The 15,717-nt window shown below is 34.8% G+C and overlaps 1 protein-coding gene across 1 annotated transcript in view; it reads right to left on the bottom strand.

Annotated features, from left to right (window-relative positions):
* Positions 1-862: 862 nt before the first annotated feature.
* Positions 863-15,717, bottom strand: part of LOC110690848 (AP-5 complex subunit mu-like) — a 29,025-nt gene continuing 14,170 nt past the window's right edge. The window contains exons 7-8 of the mRNA XM_021867733.1: positions 2,169-2,216; positions 863-1,288 (exon numbers count right to left, since the gene is read on the bottom strand). Of these exons, the coding sequence (XP_021723425.1) occupies positions 1,217-1,288; positions 2,169-2,216 (120 nt within the window). The 3' untranslated portion in view covers positions 863-1,216. The remainder of the gene's footprint in view (positions 1,289-2,168; positions 2,217-15,717) is intronic.

Below are 15,717 nucleotides of genomic sequence, written 5' to 3'. Positions count from 1 at the left end.
TTAACGCTACGATTACTTGTCATTTGACCATTGCTTATGAAGATGCAAGAAAATCAACATCGACGGAATAAAATTAGTTGTAAGAATTGGATTACAAAGAATTGTATAGGAGCATAAAGTAATTAATTAATGTGCCATGACAAAAAGAAAAAAGGGTAGTACTATGTTCTGATGCCATTTAGCAAAAAAAAAATGAAATTTTCTTTGAAGAGGCGGATTTACCAAGAATGGTACACCCAAATTTTTGATAAAAGTCGGAATGAATATACAGTTGTTTAGTAAAAAAACTAACTTTAGGTTCTTTTTGTATATCTAAAGAACATCCATATACTACATATTAAAAAAGATCATAATAATATAATGTAATAAACATTATTTATATTCACCCACCATAATCTAAAGACAAAATTTAAAAAACATTTCATAGTAAACAGTAAATAATGTCACAAATAAAAATATATTACACTAACAATCAAACAACACGGAGATAAAGAATATTATTTATCAGTGTATTCTTTATAAAATAGAGTCAAGCTTATTGTTAATTAACAGCTTTATTTTTTTAAAAATATCTTTTATGTTCTTTTATTACATTCATTATATTTTGACAATATGTTCTTTTCACTTTAGATATTTGTTCTTTACAATTATATATCATGTTCTTTTCACTATAACTCAATGTTCTTTTCACTTTAAGTAAAATATTCTTTACATATCTTATACAAGGTTCTTTTCGCTTTTTTTTTTTTGAACGAATGTATCATGCGCATAGTACATCCGCCTCCATGAACCACTAATTGAAAAATAAGACGATTTTAGAAAAAAAAAAAAAAAAAAAAAAAAAAAAAAAAAAAAAAAAAAAAAAAAGGAAAAATGTCCTTTTATTTCTTCACTTTCTCAAGAATATGAGAAGGCACTTTTGGGACTTGCGTGGATTTCCCCGGATGCCCAAATTAGCTGTACAAAATTATCCTTGCATTGTCATAAACAAGGGGTTCCTGTAAGTAAGATCAGAGAGCAAAGATTTCTCATTAGTCGCTAGTCATCAGCGGCAATTGCCAGAATATACAACTTTTCATTGTACCACAACAAAATTGATTAATCCCAAGTAAATCTCTCCTTCGACTGTATACATGCATTAGAACTCGCCCAGTAAGCCACGAGCAACTTCGCCAAGTATGGTAGGTTAAAAGAGCAGTTGAGGTTCAGTCCTTGCTCAAGCAGTAGGCATGGCAGCAGAAGGGCATTTACCCAATGTATTCCACAAAATATAGTCCCCTGAAGTAACCTGTAAAGTTGAAACACGCTTCACATCAGTCAATCAGATAAATTTTGGGAAAAGGAAATTACCCTCTAAGAAGGGGGGGAGGGGGGAACATTGATATAAAAGTCTAATGTTTCATAATTTTGTTAAAACATGATACATGCCAACCAAATTGCACAGACGAGTTGCCTCCTCAATTGTAGCTAATTAGCTATCCTACATAGTTTACTTAATGCCACAGCACATAGAGATGCCCCAAATCGAAGTGCCACCAATTGGTCACCGTCAGTGCCATAAATAACTGTGGTCCCAAGAATATGTAGTGCTTACATAACAAAGTATTTACAAAAAGGTTCAGTGCTTTGAGTCTTATGACTCATCCGAAAAGACACACAGCAACGCACCCCAAAAAGCCAAAAGGCTCCTTTTGCTTTTTTTGGATGTGAAAACCAAGAGTAACTAAAGCTTACAAATGAAGCAATAAAGGAAGCTCATACACTATCCAAGACATACATGCTCCAGGGAGCATAGCCAATAATAATTAATTTGGAAATAATTCAAGTACAAGAATATGCTAGAGACGATATCTTAATTGCACACTGATGCAAGCAACAGGAGACTAAAACTGAGTGTGGGGAGAGGCGGAGGTGTTCTTTTATCACACAAGGATGAAAGCAACAGAAAAAATGAGTGTATTTAAGGAATGATTAAGATTGATTGCGCAAGGACACAAGCAACAGAAGACTAAAAAAGAATTATCAAACACTATTTACTTGCCTCATAAAAAGTTCCAAGTTTCAATATAATGCAGGAAACAGATCACCGACACAACAAAACCTTAGGCCAAAAATAATTGAGTGTTTATATGTGATATTATAATTACAATTATAAACAGGAAAGTTACCTGAGTAGAAAACTCAATAGGCGCCTTAACAGCAGGATAGATGTTAACCTGATGCAAAGCATATAACAGTATAAGAAACAAATGCAATCCACAACTTGATCAATGAATCTACAAATAAGAGTTAAACTAGGACGAGATTGACTACATCAACAAGACTCTACAGCAAATCAACGCAGGTGGAAAAAATTGCAAAGAGAGAGGAGATTCCAAAATTCAATGTCAGCCGTTTGTCCTGAAGTTGTCATCAGAAAAGTAATGAAAATTGCTTCTAAGAAAATCAAAAGTTTAGTCCCTGTATATGTAAACAAGAACATGTTGAATGGTCTAGTAATTTAAATGACTGTTTGTAGTATAAATTTGATGTTAGATGATTGTGATGAAGTGTGGTGTTCGCCCCTTGGCCTAGACTGAGGGAGCCTTCTTAAAATGATTCCTTGGCTCCTTGCCTTTGGAACTTAGAGGGTATGCCCTCTATTTTATTTTTATTTTTTATTCTTGTATATAATTAAAATTATTAATGATATATAAATGTTTTTTCCTAGAATAAAAAACTGTCAGGACTTGGAGCTAGAGGGTTCAATACTCAACCAACAAACCAATGGGAGAGCTAGCAGCTACCAAAAGCAGTAAATAACACCATTTTTATACACCCGGATACAAACCAATGGGAGAGCTAGCAGCTACCAAAAGCAATACATAACACCATTTTTATACACTCGGATACATAGTACGTGCTGTTTCTGCCTGTCTGGAGATATAAACCGCACGCTATTTTGGTATGCCCATAAGAAGTAAGTTAATAAAAAAAGTAAGAGAGACAATTAGAATACTCCATGACACCCTCATGTAAATGAGTAAGGGGGAGAAAGAGAGGAAGTGACATATCCTGTGTCAGGAGACATAAGTTGCATGCTATTTTGGTATGTCCATAAGAAGTTGTCAGTCCAATAGTAACAGATTAAAATAGGATACTCCATGACGCCCTCATATGAAATAAGTGAGGGGGAGAGGGAGGAAGGGACACAACTATTTGTTTAGTTCAGTGGGTTCATAATAAACCCTTTATTATGATAGTTTATGTGACAATTATTTATGGATGATGAGAGTATAATGGTCATGCCGAAAGAATACATAATCAAATAATCTCCAACTATATTACTCATTCTCCCTATATCTCATTTCAATGTAACTCATTGTCTAACTACCAAAATTCTAGAACACAAAAACACTTAATATACATACTTGTTGGTAAGTATGTATATGGGACTTACCATTATTAGTTCCCACTACTTGCCCAAAGATATATGTCAACCAAAACCCATATTATATTATTATCTCATATAAGGCCATCACTGATGGAATTCTATCTCCAACAATCTTACATAACCATCTTCATGCAACCAAGAAAGTTAAAAATAATATAGGGAATAAATCACTTAATATAATAATATAAATATCAAATGAATCCTCTTGCAAGTTCCAAAAGATTCCCATGACAATTCCCCATCCACCTCTTCTCATCTGCCCAAAAAAGGAGCATAAAGAATTATGGAAGTAGAGCTGTCAATTCAGGTAAACGGGTCGGGTTTGGGTTGGGTAAGAGTGGGTCGGGTCAATTCAGGTCGCGTCAATTCAAATTAATTCCATAACCTACGCGGGTCGGGTTTGGAAAGGGCCATGCTTGAGTCGGGTCACGCCGGGTCATACTTCTTATCGGGTTAGGGACGGGGTTAGGTCGGGTTAATAACAGGTCGGGTTACATTCGGGTCAGTGAACAATAGGTCGGTTTTGGTAATTCTCAGGTTCGAGTCGGGTTCGCTTCAATTCAGTAATTTTCGGGTTAGAATCAGGTCAGGTTATTCTCAAGTTTGCGTCGGGTTCGGTTCAAGTCAATAATTTGCGAATTATAATCAGGTCGGGTCATTTTCAAGTCGGGTCATTCTCGGGTTCAACTTGGGTTTGGTTCAAGTCAATAATTTGCGGGTTATAATCAGGTTGGGTCATTTCCAAGTCGGGTCATTCTCGGATTCAAGTCGGGTTATGTTCAAGTTAATAATTTGCAGGTTACAATCAGGTCGGGTCATTTCCCAAGTCATATTCGGGTTCAAGCCGTTCAAATAAATATAAATAAATAATTATCATTTTTATCAAGCTAATTACTTCCTTTGATTATAATATATATGGAAATATACTAGGAAACTATAGTCTATAATTTAAAAAGATAATTATCTCCTATAACCATACAACAAATATATACTAAATTTAACTCTTAATTTTGAGGATGATGCTCCTTTCTTTTGTTGGCCTGAACCGACTTGGCCTCCAAAGACAAAATGCTTTGATCAACAATAATAAGATGGTCTAAATTGCATTTAAGGTGATTTAAAATCGGGTTAGAAACAATATGGGTTGAATTTAGGTCGGGTCAATAACAAGTCTAGTTAATTTCGAGTCGGGTTAGTAATAGATCAGGTTAAATTTTTGGGTTGGGTAAGTAATAGGTATGGCAAAATTCGGGTTGAGTCAATAACAAGTCGGGTTGAATTTGGGTCAAGTCAATAACAAGTCAGGTTGATTTCGGGTCGGGTTAGGAACGGATCGGGTAGAATTCGGGTCGGGTTAGGAACGGATTGGGTAGAATTCAGGTCAGGTTAGTAACAAGTCGGGTTAAATTCGGGTTTTGACGGATTAAAACGGGTTTGGGTCAAATTCGGTTCAAGTCGAGTTTGGTGCAAGTTAATTAAATTGGACGTTGTAAACCGGTAAATTGGTGCAAGTTGTAAATCGCTAAATTTGTTGTTTAAAGGCAAATTGAATGGTTCCACAACCAATTAGACTCCCGAAGGGTATTAGGGACCATGGTAAATAATCGGCAATATTCATTTCCGGGTGAAAAGAAGACAAAAAATTCCAAAATCGAAGGCTAATATCCACGCTTTTTGAGAAAATTTAGAGGTTTTTGGGCCGGTGTCGAAAAGTCTTGAAATTCTATGAGATACATCTCGGGATCATATAATGCCATTTGGAACCATATATGACCATTATTTGTTGTCATAAATGTTCGTGGTAGGCTTGAATTAATGAAATCGGTGCATGTTGTAAACAACAAATTGGTCGTATAAAGGCAAATTAGATGGTTCCACCCAACCAATTGGACTCCTTGAGGGTATTAGAGACCATGGTAAACAATTCAGCAATTTTTATTTCCAGTAAAAAAAAAAAATTAAAAAAAAGTCAAAATTCTAGCTAATATCCACGCTTTTTGAGAAATTTTGAAGGTTTCGAGGTCCGGTATAGAAAAGTATTAATATTTAAGGGGATATTTCTCGGGGTCACATATTGCCGTTTGGAATCATTTATGATCATTATATGTTGTGATAAAGGTTCGTAATAGGCTTGAGTTAACGAAATCTGTGCAAGCTGTAAATCGGTAACTAAATTGGTCGTATTAAGTCAGATTGGATGGTTCCACCAACCCTATTGGACTCCCGGAGGGTATTAGGGACCATGGTAAAAATTTCGGAAATTTTTATTTCCGAACGGAAAAAGTCAAATAATTCCAAAATTGAAAGCTTATATCCACGCTTTTTGAGAAATTTTTAAAGTTTGGTACGGAGTCGAAAAACCATAAAATTTTAGGGAATACATCTCGGCGTCATATAATGCCATTTGGAACCATATATGATTATTATTTGTTGTCATAAATATTCGTGGTAGGCTTGAATTAATGAAATCGGTGCAAATTGTAAAACGGAAAATTGGTCGTTTAAAGACAAATTGGATGGTTCCACCCATCCAATTGGACTCCCGGAGGGTATTAGAGACCATAGTAAACATTTCGGTAATTTTTATCTCTAGCAAAAAAAAAAAAAATCAAAATTCAAAATTCAAGGTTAATCCACGCTTTTTGAGAAATCTTGAAGATTTCAGGTCTGGTATAGAAAAGAATTAATATTTAAAGGGATACTTCTCGGGGTCATAAAATGCCGTTTCGAACCAAATATGATTATTATATATTGTGATAAATGTTCGTAGCAGGCTTGAGTTAAGGAAATTCGTGAAAGTTGTAAACCGATAACTAAATTGGCCGTATTAAGGCAGATTAGATGGTTCCATCAACCGTATTGGACTCTCGGAAGGTATTAGGGACCATGGTAAAAATTTCAGCAATTTTTATTTCTGGAAGAAAAAAATCAAATAATTCCAAAATTGAAGGTTTATATCCACGCTTTTTGAGAAATTTTTGAAGTTTGGTACGGTGTCGAAAAACCATAAGATTTTAGGGAATACATCTCGGCGTCATATAATGCCGACTAGAACCTTATATGATCATTATATGTTGTCATAAATGTTCGTGGTGGGCTTGAATTAATAAAATAGGTGCAAGTTGTAAATCGCTAAATTGGCTGTTTAAAGGCAAATTGGATAGATCCAACCAACCAATTGAACTTCCGTAGGGCATAGGGAACCATGGTAAAAATTTCGGCAATTTTTATGTCAGGGCGAAAAAAAGTAAATAAATTCCAAAATTGAAGACTAATATCCACGCTTTTTAAGAAATTTTTGAGGTTTCGGGTCCCGATGTCGAAAAGACTTGAAATTCTATGGGAAACATCTCGGGGTCATATAATGCCATTTGGAACCATATATGATCATTATATGTTGTAATAAATGTTCGTAACAGGCTTGAGTTAAGGAAATCCGTGCAAGTTGTAAACCGATAACTAAATTGATGATATTAAGGCAGATTGGATGATTCCACCAACCCTATTGGACTCCCGGAGGATATTGAGACCATGGTAAAAATTTCGCCAATTTTTATTTCCGGACGAAAAAGGTCAAATAAATTAAAAATTGAAGGCTTATATCGACGTTTTTTGAGAAATTTTTGAAGTTTGGTACCGTGTCGAAAAACCATAAGATGGGAATACATCTCGGCGTCATATAATGCCTTTTGGAACCTTATATGATCATTATATGTTGTCATAAATGTTCGTGGTAGGCTTGAGTTAATGAAATTGGTGCAAGATGTAAATCGCTAAATTGGCTATTTAAAGGCAAATTGCATGGTTCCACACACCCAATTGGACTCACAGATGGTATTAGGAACCATGGTAAAAATTTCGGCAATTTTTATTTCAGGGCGAAAAAAAGTCAAAAAAATTCCAAAATTAAAGGCTAATATTCACGCTTTATGAAAATTTTTTGAGGATTCGAGCCCGGTGAAGAAAAGTCTGGAAATTCAATGAGAAACATCTCGGGGCATATAATGCCATTTGGAACCATATATGATCATTATTTGTTGTCATAAATGTTCATGGTAGGCTTGATTTAATGCACTCGGTCCAGGTTGTAAAACGGCAAATTGGTCGTTTAAAGGAAAATTGGATGGTTCCACCCACCCAATTGGACTCCCAGAGGGTATTAGAGACCATGGTAAACATTTCGGCAATTTTTATTTATAGCACAAAAAAATAAAAAAAAATTCAAAATTAAAGGCTAATATCCACGCTTATTTAGACATTTTGAAGGTTTCGGGGTACGGTATAGAAAAGTATTAATATTGAAGGGGATACTTCTTGGGGCCATATAATGTCGTTTGGAACCATGTATGATCATTATATGTTGTGATAAATGTTCGTAGAAGGCTTGAGTTAAGGAAATCCGTGCAAGTTGTAAACCGGTAACTAAATTGGCGGTATTAAGGCAGATAGGATGGTTCCATTAACCCTATTGGACTCCCGGAGGGTATTAAAGACCATGGTAAAAATTTCGCCAATTTTTATTTCCGGTCGAAATAAGTCAAATAATTCCAAAATTGAAGGCTTATATCCACGCATTTTGAGAAATTTTTGAAGTTTGGTACGGTGTTGAAAACCACTAGATTTAAGGGAATACATCTCGGCGTCATATAATGTCGTTTGGAACCTTATAGGTTGTCATAAATGTTCGTGGTGGGCTTGAGATAATGAAATTTTTGCAAGTTGAAAATTGTTAAATTGGCTGTTAAAAGGCAAATGGAAAGGTTCCACCCACCCAGTTTGACTCCCGAGCGGTATTAGGAACTATAGTAAAAATTTCGGCAATTTTTATTTCAGGGCGAAAAAAAGTCAAAAAATTCCAAAATTGAAGGCTAATATACACGTTTTTTGAGAAATTTTTGAGGTTTCGGGGCCCAGTGTTGAAAAGTATTGAAATTATACGGGAAACATCTCGAGGTCATATAATGCCATTTGGAACCATATATGATCATTATTTGTTGTCATAAATGTCCGTGGTAAACTTAAATTAATGAAATCAGTCCAAGTTGTAAAACGGCAAATTGGTCGTTTATAGGCAAATCGGATGATTCCACCCACCCAATTGGATTCCCGGGGAATATTAAAGACCATGGTAAACAGTTTGACAATTTTTATTTCTAGCCAAAACAAATAAAAAAAATTCAAAATTCAAGGCTAATATCCACGCTTTTTGAGAAATTTTGAAGGTTTCGAGGTACGGTATAGAAAAGTATTAATATTGAAGGGGATACTTCTCGGGATCATATAATGCCGTTTGGAACCATGTATGATCATTATATGTTATGATAAATGTTCGTAGCAGGCTTGAGTTAAGGAAATCCGTGCAAGTTGTAAAATGGTAACTAAATTGGTTGTATTAAGGCCGATTGGATAGTTCCATTAACCCTATTAAACTCCGGAGGGCATCAGGGACCATGGTAAAAATTTCGCTAATTTTTATTTCCGGACGAAAAAAGTCAGATAATTCCAAAATTGAAGCCTTATATACACGCTTTTTGAGAAATTTTTGAAGTTTGGTACGGTATTGAAAAACCACAAGATTTTAGGGAATACATCTCGGCGTCATATAATGTCGTTTGGAACCTTATATGATTATTATATGTTGTCATTAATGTTCGTGGTAGGCTTGAGATAATGAAATTGGTGCAAGTTGTAAATCGCTAAATTGGATTTTTAAAGGCAAATTAGATGGTTCCACACACCCAATTGGACTCCCGGAGGGTATTAGGAACCATGGTAAAAATTTCGGCAATTTTTATTTCAGGGCGAAAAAAGTCAAAGAATTCCAAAAAATGAAGGCTAATATCCACGTTTTTTGAGAAATTTTAAAGGTTTCGCGGCCCGGTGTCGAAAAGTCTTGAAATTCTATGGGAACCATCTCGGGTTCATATAATGCCATTTGAAACCATATATGATCATTATTTGTTGTCATAAATGTTCGTGGTAAACTTGAATTAATGAAATCGGTCCAAGTTGTAAAACGGCAAATTGGTCGCTTAAAGGCAAATTGGATGGTTCCACCCACCCAATTGGACTCCCGGACGGTAATTAGAGACCATGGTAAACATTTTTGCAATTTTTATTTCTAGCCAAAAAAAAAAAAAAAATCAAAATTCAAGGCTAATATCCACGCTTTTTTAGAAATTTTGAAGGTTTCGGGGTCTGGTATAGAAAAGCATTAATATTTTAGGGGATACTCCCAGGGTCATATAATGCCGTTTGGAACCATAAATGATCATCATTTGTTGTGATAAATGTTCGTAGTAGGCTTGAGTCAAGGAAATTCGTTCAAGTTGAAAACCGATAACTAAATTGGTCTTATTAAGGCAGATTGGATGGTTCCATTAACCTTATTGGACTCCCGGAGGGTATTAGGCACCATGGTAAAAATTTCAGCAATCGAAAAAAGTCATAATTCCAAATTTGAAGGCTCATATCCACGCTTTTTGAGAAATTTTTGAGGTTTGGTACGGTGCCGAAAAACAAGATTTTAGGGTATACATCTCAGCGTCATATAATGCCGTTTGGAACCTTATATGATCAATTATATGTTGTCATAAATGTTCGTGGTAGGCTTGAGTTGATGAAATTCGTGTTAGATATATAAATCACTAAATTGGTTGTTTAAAGGAAAATTGGATGGTTCTACCCACCCGCGGAGGGTATTAGGAACCAGGGTTAAAAATTTCGGCAATATGTATTTCAGGGCTAAAAAAAGTAAATAAAAATTCCAAAATTGAAGGCTAATATTCACGCTTTTTGAGAAATTTTTGAGGTTTCGGGGCCCGGTGTTGAAAAGTTTTGAAATTCTATGAAAAACATCTCGGGGTCATATAATGCCATTTGGAACCATATAAAATCATTATTTGTTGTCATAAATGTTCGTGGTAGGCTTTAATTTATGAAATCGGTGAGAGTTGTAAAACGGCATATTGGTCGTTTAAAGGCAAATTGGATGGTTCCACCCACCGAATTGGACTCCCGGAGGGTATTAGAGACCATGGTAAACATATCGGCAATTTTTATTTCTAGCCAAAAAAATAAATAAAATTCAAAATTTAAGGCTAATATCCACGTTTTTTTGAGAAATTTTGAAGGTTTCGAGCATTAATATTTAAGGGGATACTTCTCGGGGTCATATAATGTCGTTTGGAACCATATATGATCATTATATGTTGTGATAAATGTTCGTAGCAGGCTTGACTTAAGGAAATCCGTGCAAGTTGTAAACCGGTAACTATATTGGCGGTATTAAGGCAGATTAGATGATTCCACCAACCCTATTGGACTCCCAATGGGTATTAGGAACATGGTAAAAATTTCGCCAATTTTTATTTACGGACGAAAAAAGTCAAATAATTCCAAAATTGAAGGCTTATATCCACGATTTTTGAGAAAATTTTGAGGTTAGGTACGATGCCGAAAAACCACAAGATTTAAGGGAATACATCTCGGCGTCATATAATGCCGTTTGGAACCTTATATGATCATTATATGTTGTCATATATATTGGTGGTAGGTTTGAGTAAATGAAATTGGTGCAACATATAAATTTCTAAATTGGCTGTTTAAAGGCAAATTGGATAGTTCCACCCACCCAATTGGACTCCCGGAGGATATTAGGAACCATGGTTAAAATTTCGGCAATTTTTATTTCAGGGCGAAAAAAAGTAAAAAAAATTCAAAAATTAAAGGCTAATATTCACGTTTTTTGAGAAATTTTTGAGGTTTTGTACCCGGTGTTGAAAAGTCTTGAAATTCTATGGGATACATCTCGGGGTCATATAATGCCATTTGGAACCATATATGATCATTATTTGTTGTCATAAATGTTCGTGGTAGGCTTGAATAAATGAAATCGGTCCAAGTTGTAAAACGGCAAATTGGTCGTTTAAAGGCAAATTGGATGGTTTCACCCACTTAATTGGACTTCCGGAGGGTATTAGAGACTATGGTAAACATTTCGGCAATTTTCATTTCTAGCCAAAAATAAATAAATAAAATTCAAAATCCACGCTTTTTGAGAAATTTTGAAGGTTTGAGAGTCCAATATAGAAAAGTATTAATATTTAAGGGGATACTTCTCGGGGTCATATAATGCCGTTTGGAACGATACATGATCATTATATGTTGTAATAAATGTTCGTAGTAGGCTTGAGTTAAGGAAATCCGTACAAATTGTAAATCGGTAAATTGGTCGTTTAAAGGCAAATTTGATGGTTTCACCAACCCAATTAGACTACCAGAGCGTATTAGTGACCATGATAAACATTACGGCAATTTTTATTTTCGAAAAAAGTTAGAAAATAAAATTAAAGTCAATATCACCTTTTGAGAAATTTTGAGGTTTAGGTCCGGTGTCGAAAAGTCTTGAAATTTTAGGGAACGCATTTCGGAGTCATATTGTAATACCCGAATTTTCCTTACTTTAAGTTTCGTCCTTCCTGTGAAACCCGAATATTTTATGATTTTATATAATATTTTTAGGGAACACATATCGGACGAAACTTGTTTTAAGGGGGTAGACTGTGAAACCCGAATATTTTATGATTTTATATAATATTTTTTATAAAAAATAGTTTATTTTATAACTTTCCTTATCTCATATTTTTATTAGTTCATAAAGTGTTTTAAACCCTATTAATATCTAGTAGGACTTTTTATTTACAAAACTATAAATATTATTTATACCCTAATTATTTTCAGCTTTGCCTCCATGTACTCTAACTTTATTCTCTATTGCTAATCTAATTTTCACAAAAAATTCTTTCGTGAACTTTCTGTATGTTTTGTGAAGCAAATCATCGATCATATTATCTAAAATCAAAGTCAACTCCTATATTTTTTTTTGCATGAGTATGCATCTCTTATTCATGAAATTGTATAGTGTGATCCTCGTCAAACAAATCATCTTGGGTTTTTATTGTTTGAGGTTTTAAGTCTGTGAAAGGTAATCACACGAAACTTTTATTGGAGATATTTGTATTACATTTCGTACTATTCTGTGCAATTTTACAATTCGTTATTTATATGATCAAGTTTCGTATGTATATTGGTTAATATGTCGTGATATATAATTTAATTGTCGTATTAATTGTTTGTGTTATAATTTCTAGGGTTTTTTAATATTGTTTCTATAGGGAGTATTGTTTTATTAAGGTTTTAGGGTTTCTAATGTGGAGTATTATATTGGATATTAGTTTAATTGCCCTACGAGATACTTTATGAATCGAATTGTTCTATTATTTGGGAACACGTGCCATTGTTGAGATATTATCGATTAGTTTGTGAAAGATTATTTGATCGATGTGTGAGATCAAAAGAGTGAGCGTTATAAACCTTATTCCTTGGCATGTTGGTAATGAGATAATGATCGTGGTAGGCTTGAGTTAATGAAATCAGTGCAAGTTGTAAACCGGTAAATTGGTTGTTTTAATGCAAATTGGATGGTTACACCAACCCTATTGGACTCTCGGAGGGTATTAGGACCATAGTAAACATTTCGGCAATTTTTATTTCCGAGCGAAAAAAAGTCAAAAATTTCAAAATTAAAAACTTATATACACACTTTTTGAGAAATATTTGAAGTTAGGTACGGTGTCGAAAAACCTTGAGATTTTACGGAATTCATCTCGGAGTCATATAATGCCGTTTGGATCCATATATGATCATTATTTGTTGTCATAAATGTTCGCGGTAGGCTTGAGTTAATGAAATCGGTGCAACCTGTAAACCGGTAAATTGGTCGTTTAAAGGCAAATTGGATGGTTCCACCCACCCAATTGGACTCCCGGAGCGTTTTAGAACCATGGTAAACATTTCAGCAATTTTTATTTCGGGCGAAAAAAAGTAAAAAATTCCAAAATTGAAGTCAAATATCCACGCTTTTATAGATATTTTGGAGGTTTTGGGGCCCGGTGTCGAAAAGTCTTCAAAATAATTTAGGGAGTACATTTCGTGGTCATATAATGTCATTTGGAACCATATATGATCATTATTTGTTGCCATAAATGTACGTGGTAGGTTTGTGTTAATGAAACCGGTGCAAGTTGTAAACCGGTACATCGGCCGTTTAAAGGCAAATTAAATGGTTCCACCCAGCTAAGTACTCCGGAAGGGTATTAGGGACCATTGTAAACATTACGACAATTTTTATTTCCGGGCGAATAAAAGTCGAAAATTTTCAAAATTGAAGTCTAATGTCCACGCATTTTGCAAAATTTTGGAGGTTTCAAGGCCCGGTGTCGAAAAATATTGAAATTCTAGGTAATACATCTCGGGTCATATTATGTCGTTTGGAACCATATATGATCATTTTATGTTGTCATAAATGTTCGTGGTAGGTTTGAGTTAATGACATCGGTGCAAGTTATAAACTGGTAAACTAGCGGTTTAAAGCATTGTATTAAAATGCGGTCGTTTCAACTCGTATCGGGCGAATCGTAACGAATTTCAATTTTATTGAACCGAGTATAGTGTTTTGGGGCGGTTCATTGAAATACAACGCATATTCAAACCAAATCGCCCGATACAACCGAAATAATCATGAATCGGCCAAGGTAAAGATTTTTGGTACTTTTCCGGCGAGTTTTCGACTTCTCCATGAAAGTTGTTATTTTGTAGCTAGCTTAAAAAAAATTTAAAAAAATATTGTGTGGTTGGGAGTGGAGTCAGTATGGCAAGAAGGGGATGGGGTAACTTTTACTTTGAAATCTGACCCCACCAGCTATCTCAAAAAAACATGTGGCTTCCACACCCTCTCTACCTCTTTTTTTATTTCCTTTATCACGTGACCCACCACCCTTTATCCCCTTAAAAGTATAAAACAGTCGCCCCATTAATAATTAGTAATACCAAGGGCTCTTACGGAATAGTAAAAACAGTTATAGTATTAAAGAAATATAATTTTTTCAAATATAATGAGAAAAGTCATTATAATCTTATTCTTAATAACCATAAAATAAATTTATGTGAAAACTGCGCACGTTCCGCGATCAACGATTCAATTACGTCACCGAATCACGCGACCGTATACGCGATAGCGACTGAAACCGCATTTTCAAACCATGGTTAAAAGGCAAATTGGATAGTTTCACCCACCCAATTGGACGCCTGGAGTATTAGGTACCAAGGTAAACATTTCGGAAATGTTTTATATTCGGGTGAAAATAAGTCAAAAAATTCCAAAATTGATGGCTAATATCCACGCTTTTGAGTAATTTTGAAGGTTTCGGGCCCGGTGTCGAAAAGCCTTAAGAAATAGGAGATACATCTCAGGGTCATATAATGTCGTTTGGAACCTTATATCCACGTTTTTTGAGAAAATTTTGAAGTTTGGTACGGTGTCGAAAAACCATAAGATTTTTGAGAAAATTTTGAAGTTTGGTACGGTGTCCAAAATTGAAGGCTAATATCCACGTTTTTTGAGAAATTTCGAATAATTTGGGGTCCAGATTTTAGGGGATACATCTCGGGGTCTTATAATGTCTTTTGGATCCATATATGATCATTATATGTTGTCATAAATGTTCGTGGTAGGCTTGAATTAATGAAAACAGTGCAAGTTGTAAACCGGTAAATTGGTCGTTTAAAGGCAAATTGGATAATTCCACCTATCCAATTGGTCTCCTGAATGATATTAGAGACCTCGGTAAACATTTAGACAATTTTTATTCCAGGGCGAAAAAAAAGTCCAAATTTTCCAAAATTAAAGTCTAAGATTCGTGCCTTTTGAGAAATTTTAGAGATTTCGAGACCTAGTGTCGAAAAGCCTTGAAATTTTAGGATTACATCTCGGGGTCATATAGTGTCGTTTGGAACCTTAAATGATCATTATATTTTGTCATAAATGTTCGTGGTAAGCTTGAGTTAATGAAATCGGTGTAAGTTGTAAACCGGTAAATAGGTCGTTTAAAGGCAAATTAAAGGCTTCTACCCAGATAATTGGACTCGCGGAGGGTATTAGGGAACAAAGTAAACATTTCGGCAATTTTAGGGAGTCTTTTGGGTCTTGTGTCTAAAAGTCTCGAAATTCTAGGGAATACATCTCGAGGTCATATAATGTCGTTTGAAACTATATGTGATCATTATTTGTTGTCATAAATGTTCGTTGTAGGCTTGAGTTAATGAAATCAGTGCAAATTGTAAACCAGTAAATTGGATGGTTCCACCCACCCAATTGGACCCCCGGAGAGTATTACGAACCACGGTAAAAATTTCAGTAATATTTGTTTCCAAGCTAAAAAAAG

This window comes from Chenopodium quinoa, unplaced genomic scaffold (genome assembly GCF_001683475.1).
Source record: "Chenopodium quinoa cultivar QQ74 unplaced genomic scaffold, ASM168347v1, whole genome shotgun sequence".
NCBI classification, from domain to species: Eukaryota; Viridiplantae; Streptophyta; class Magnoliopsida; order Caryophyllales; family Amaranthaceae; genus Chenopodium; species Chenopodium quinoa.
This window is presented reverse-complemented; position numbering and strand designations above follow the sequence as displayed.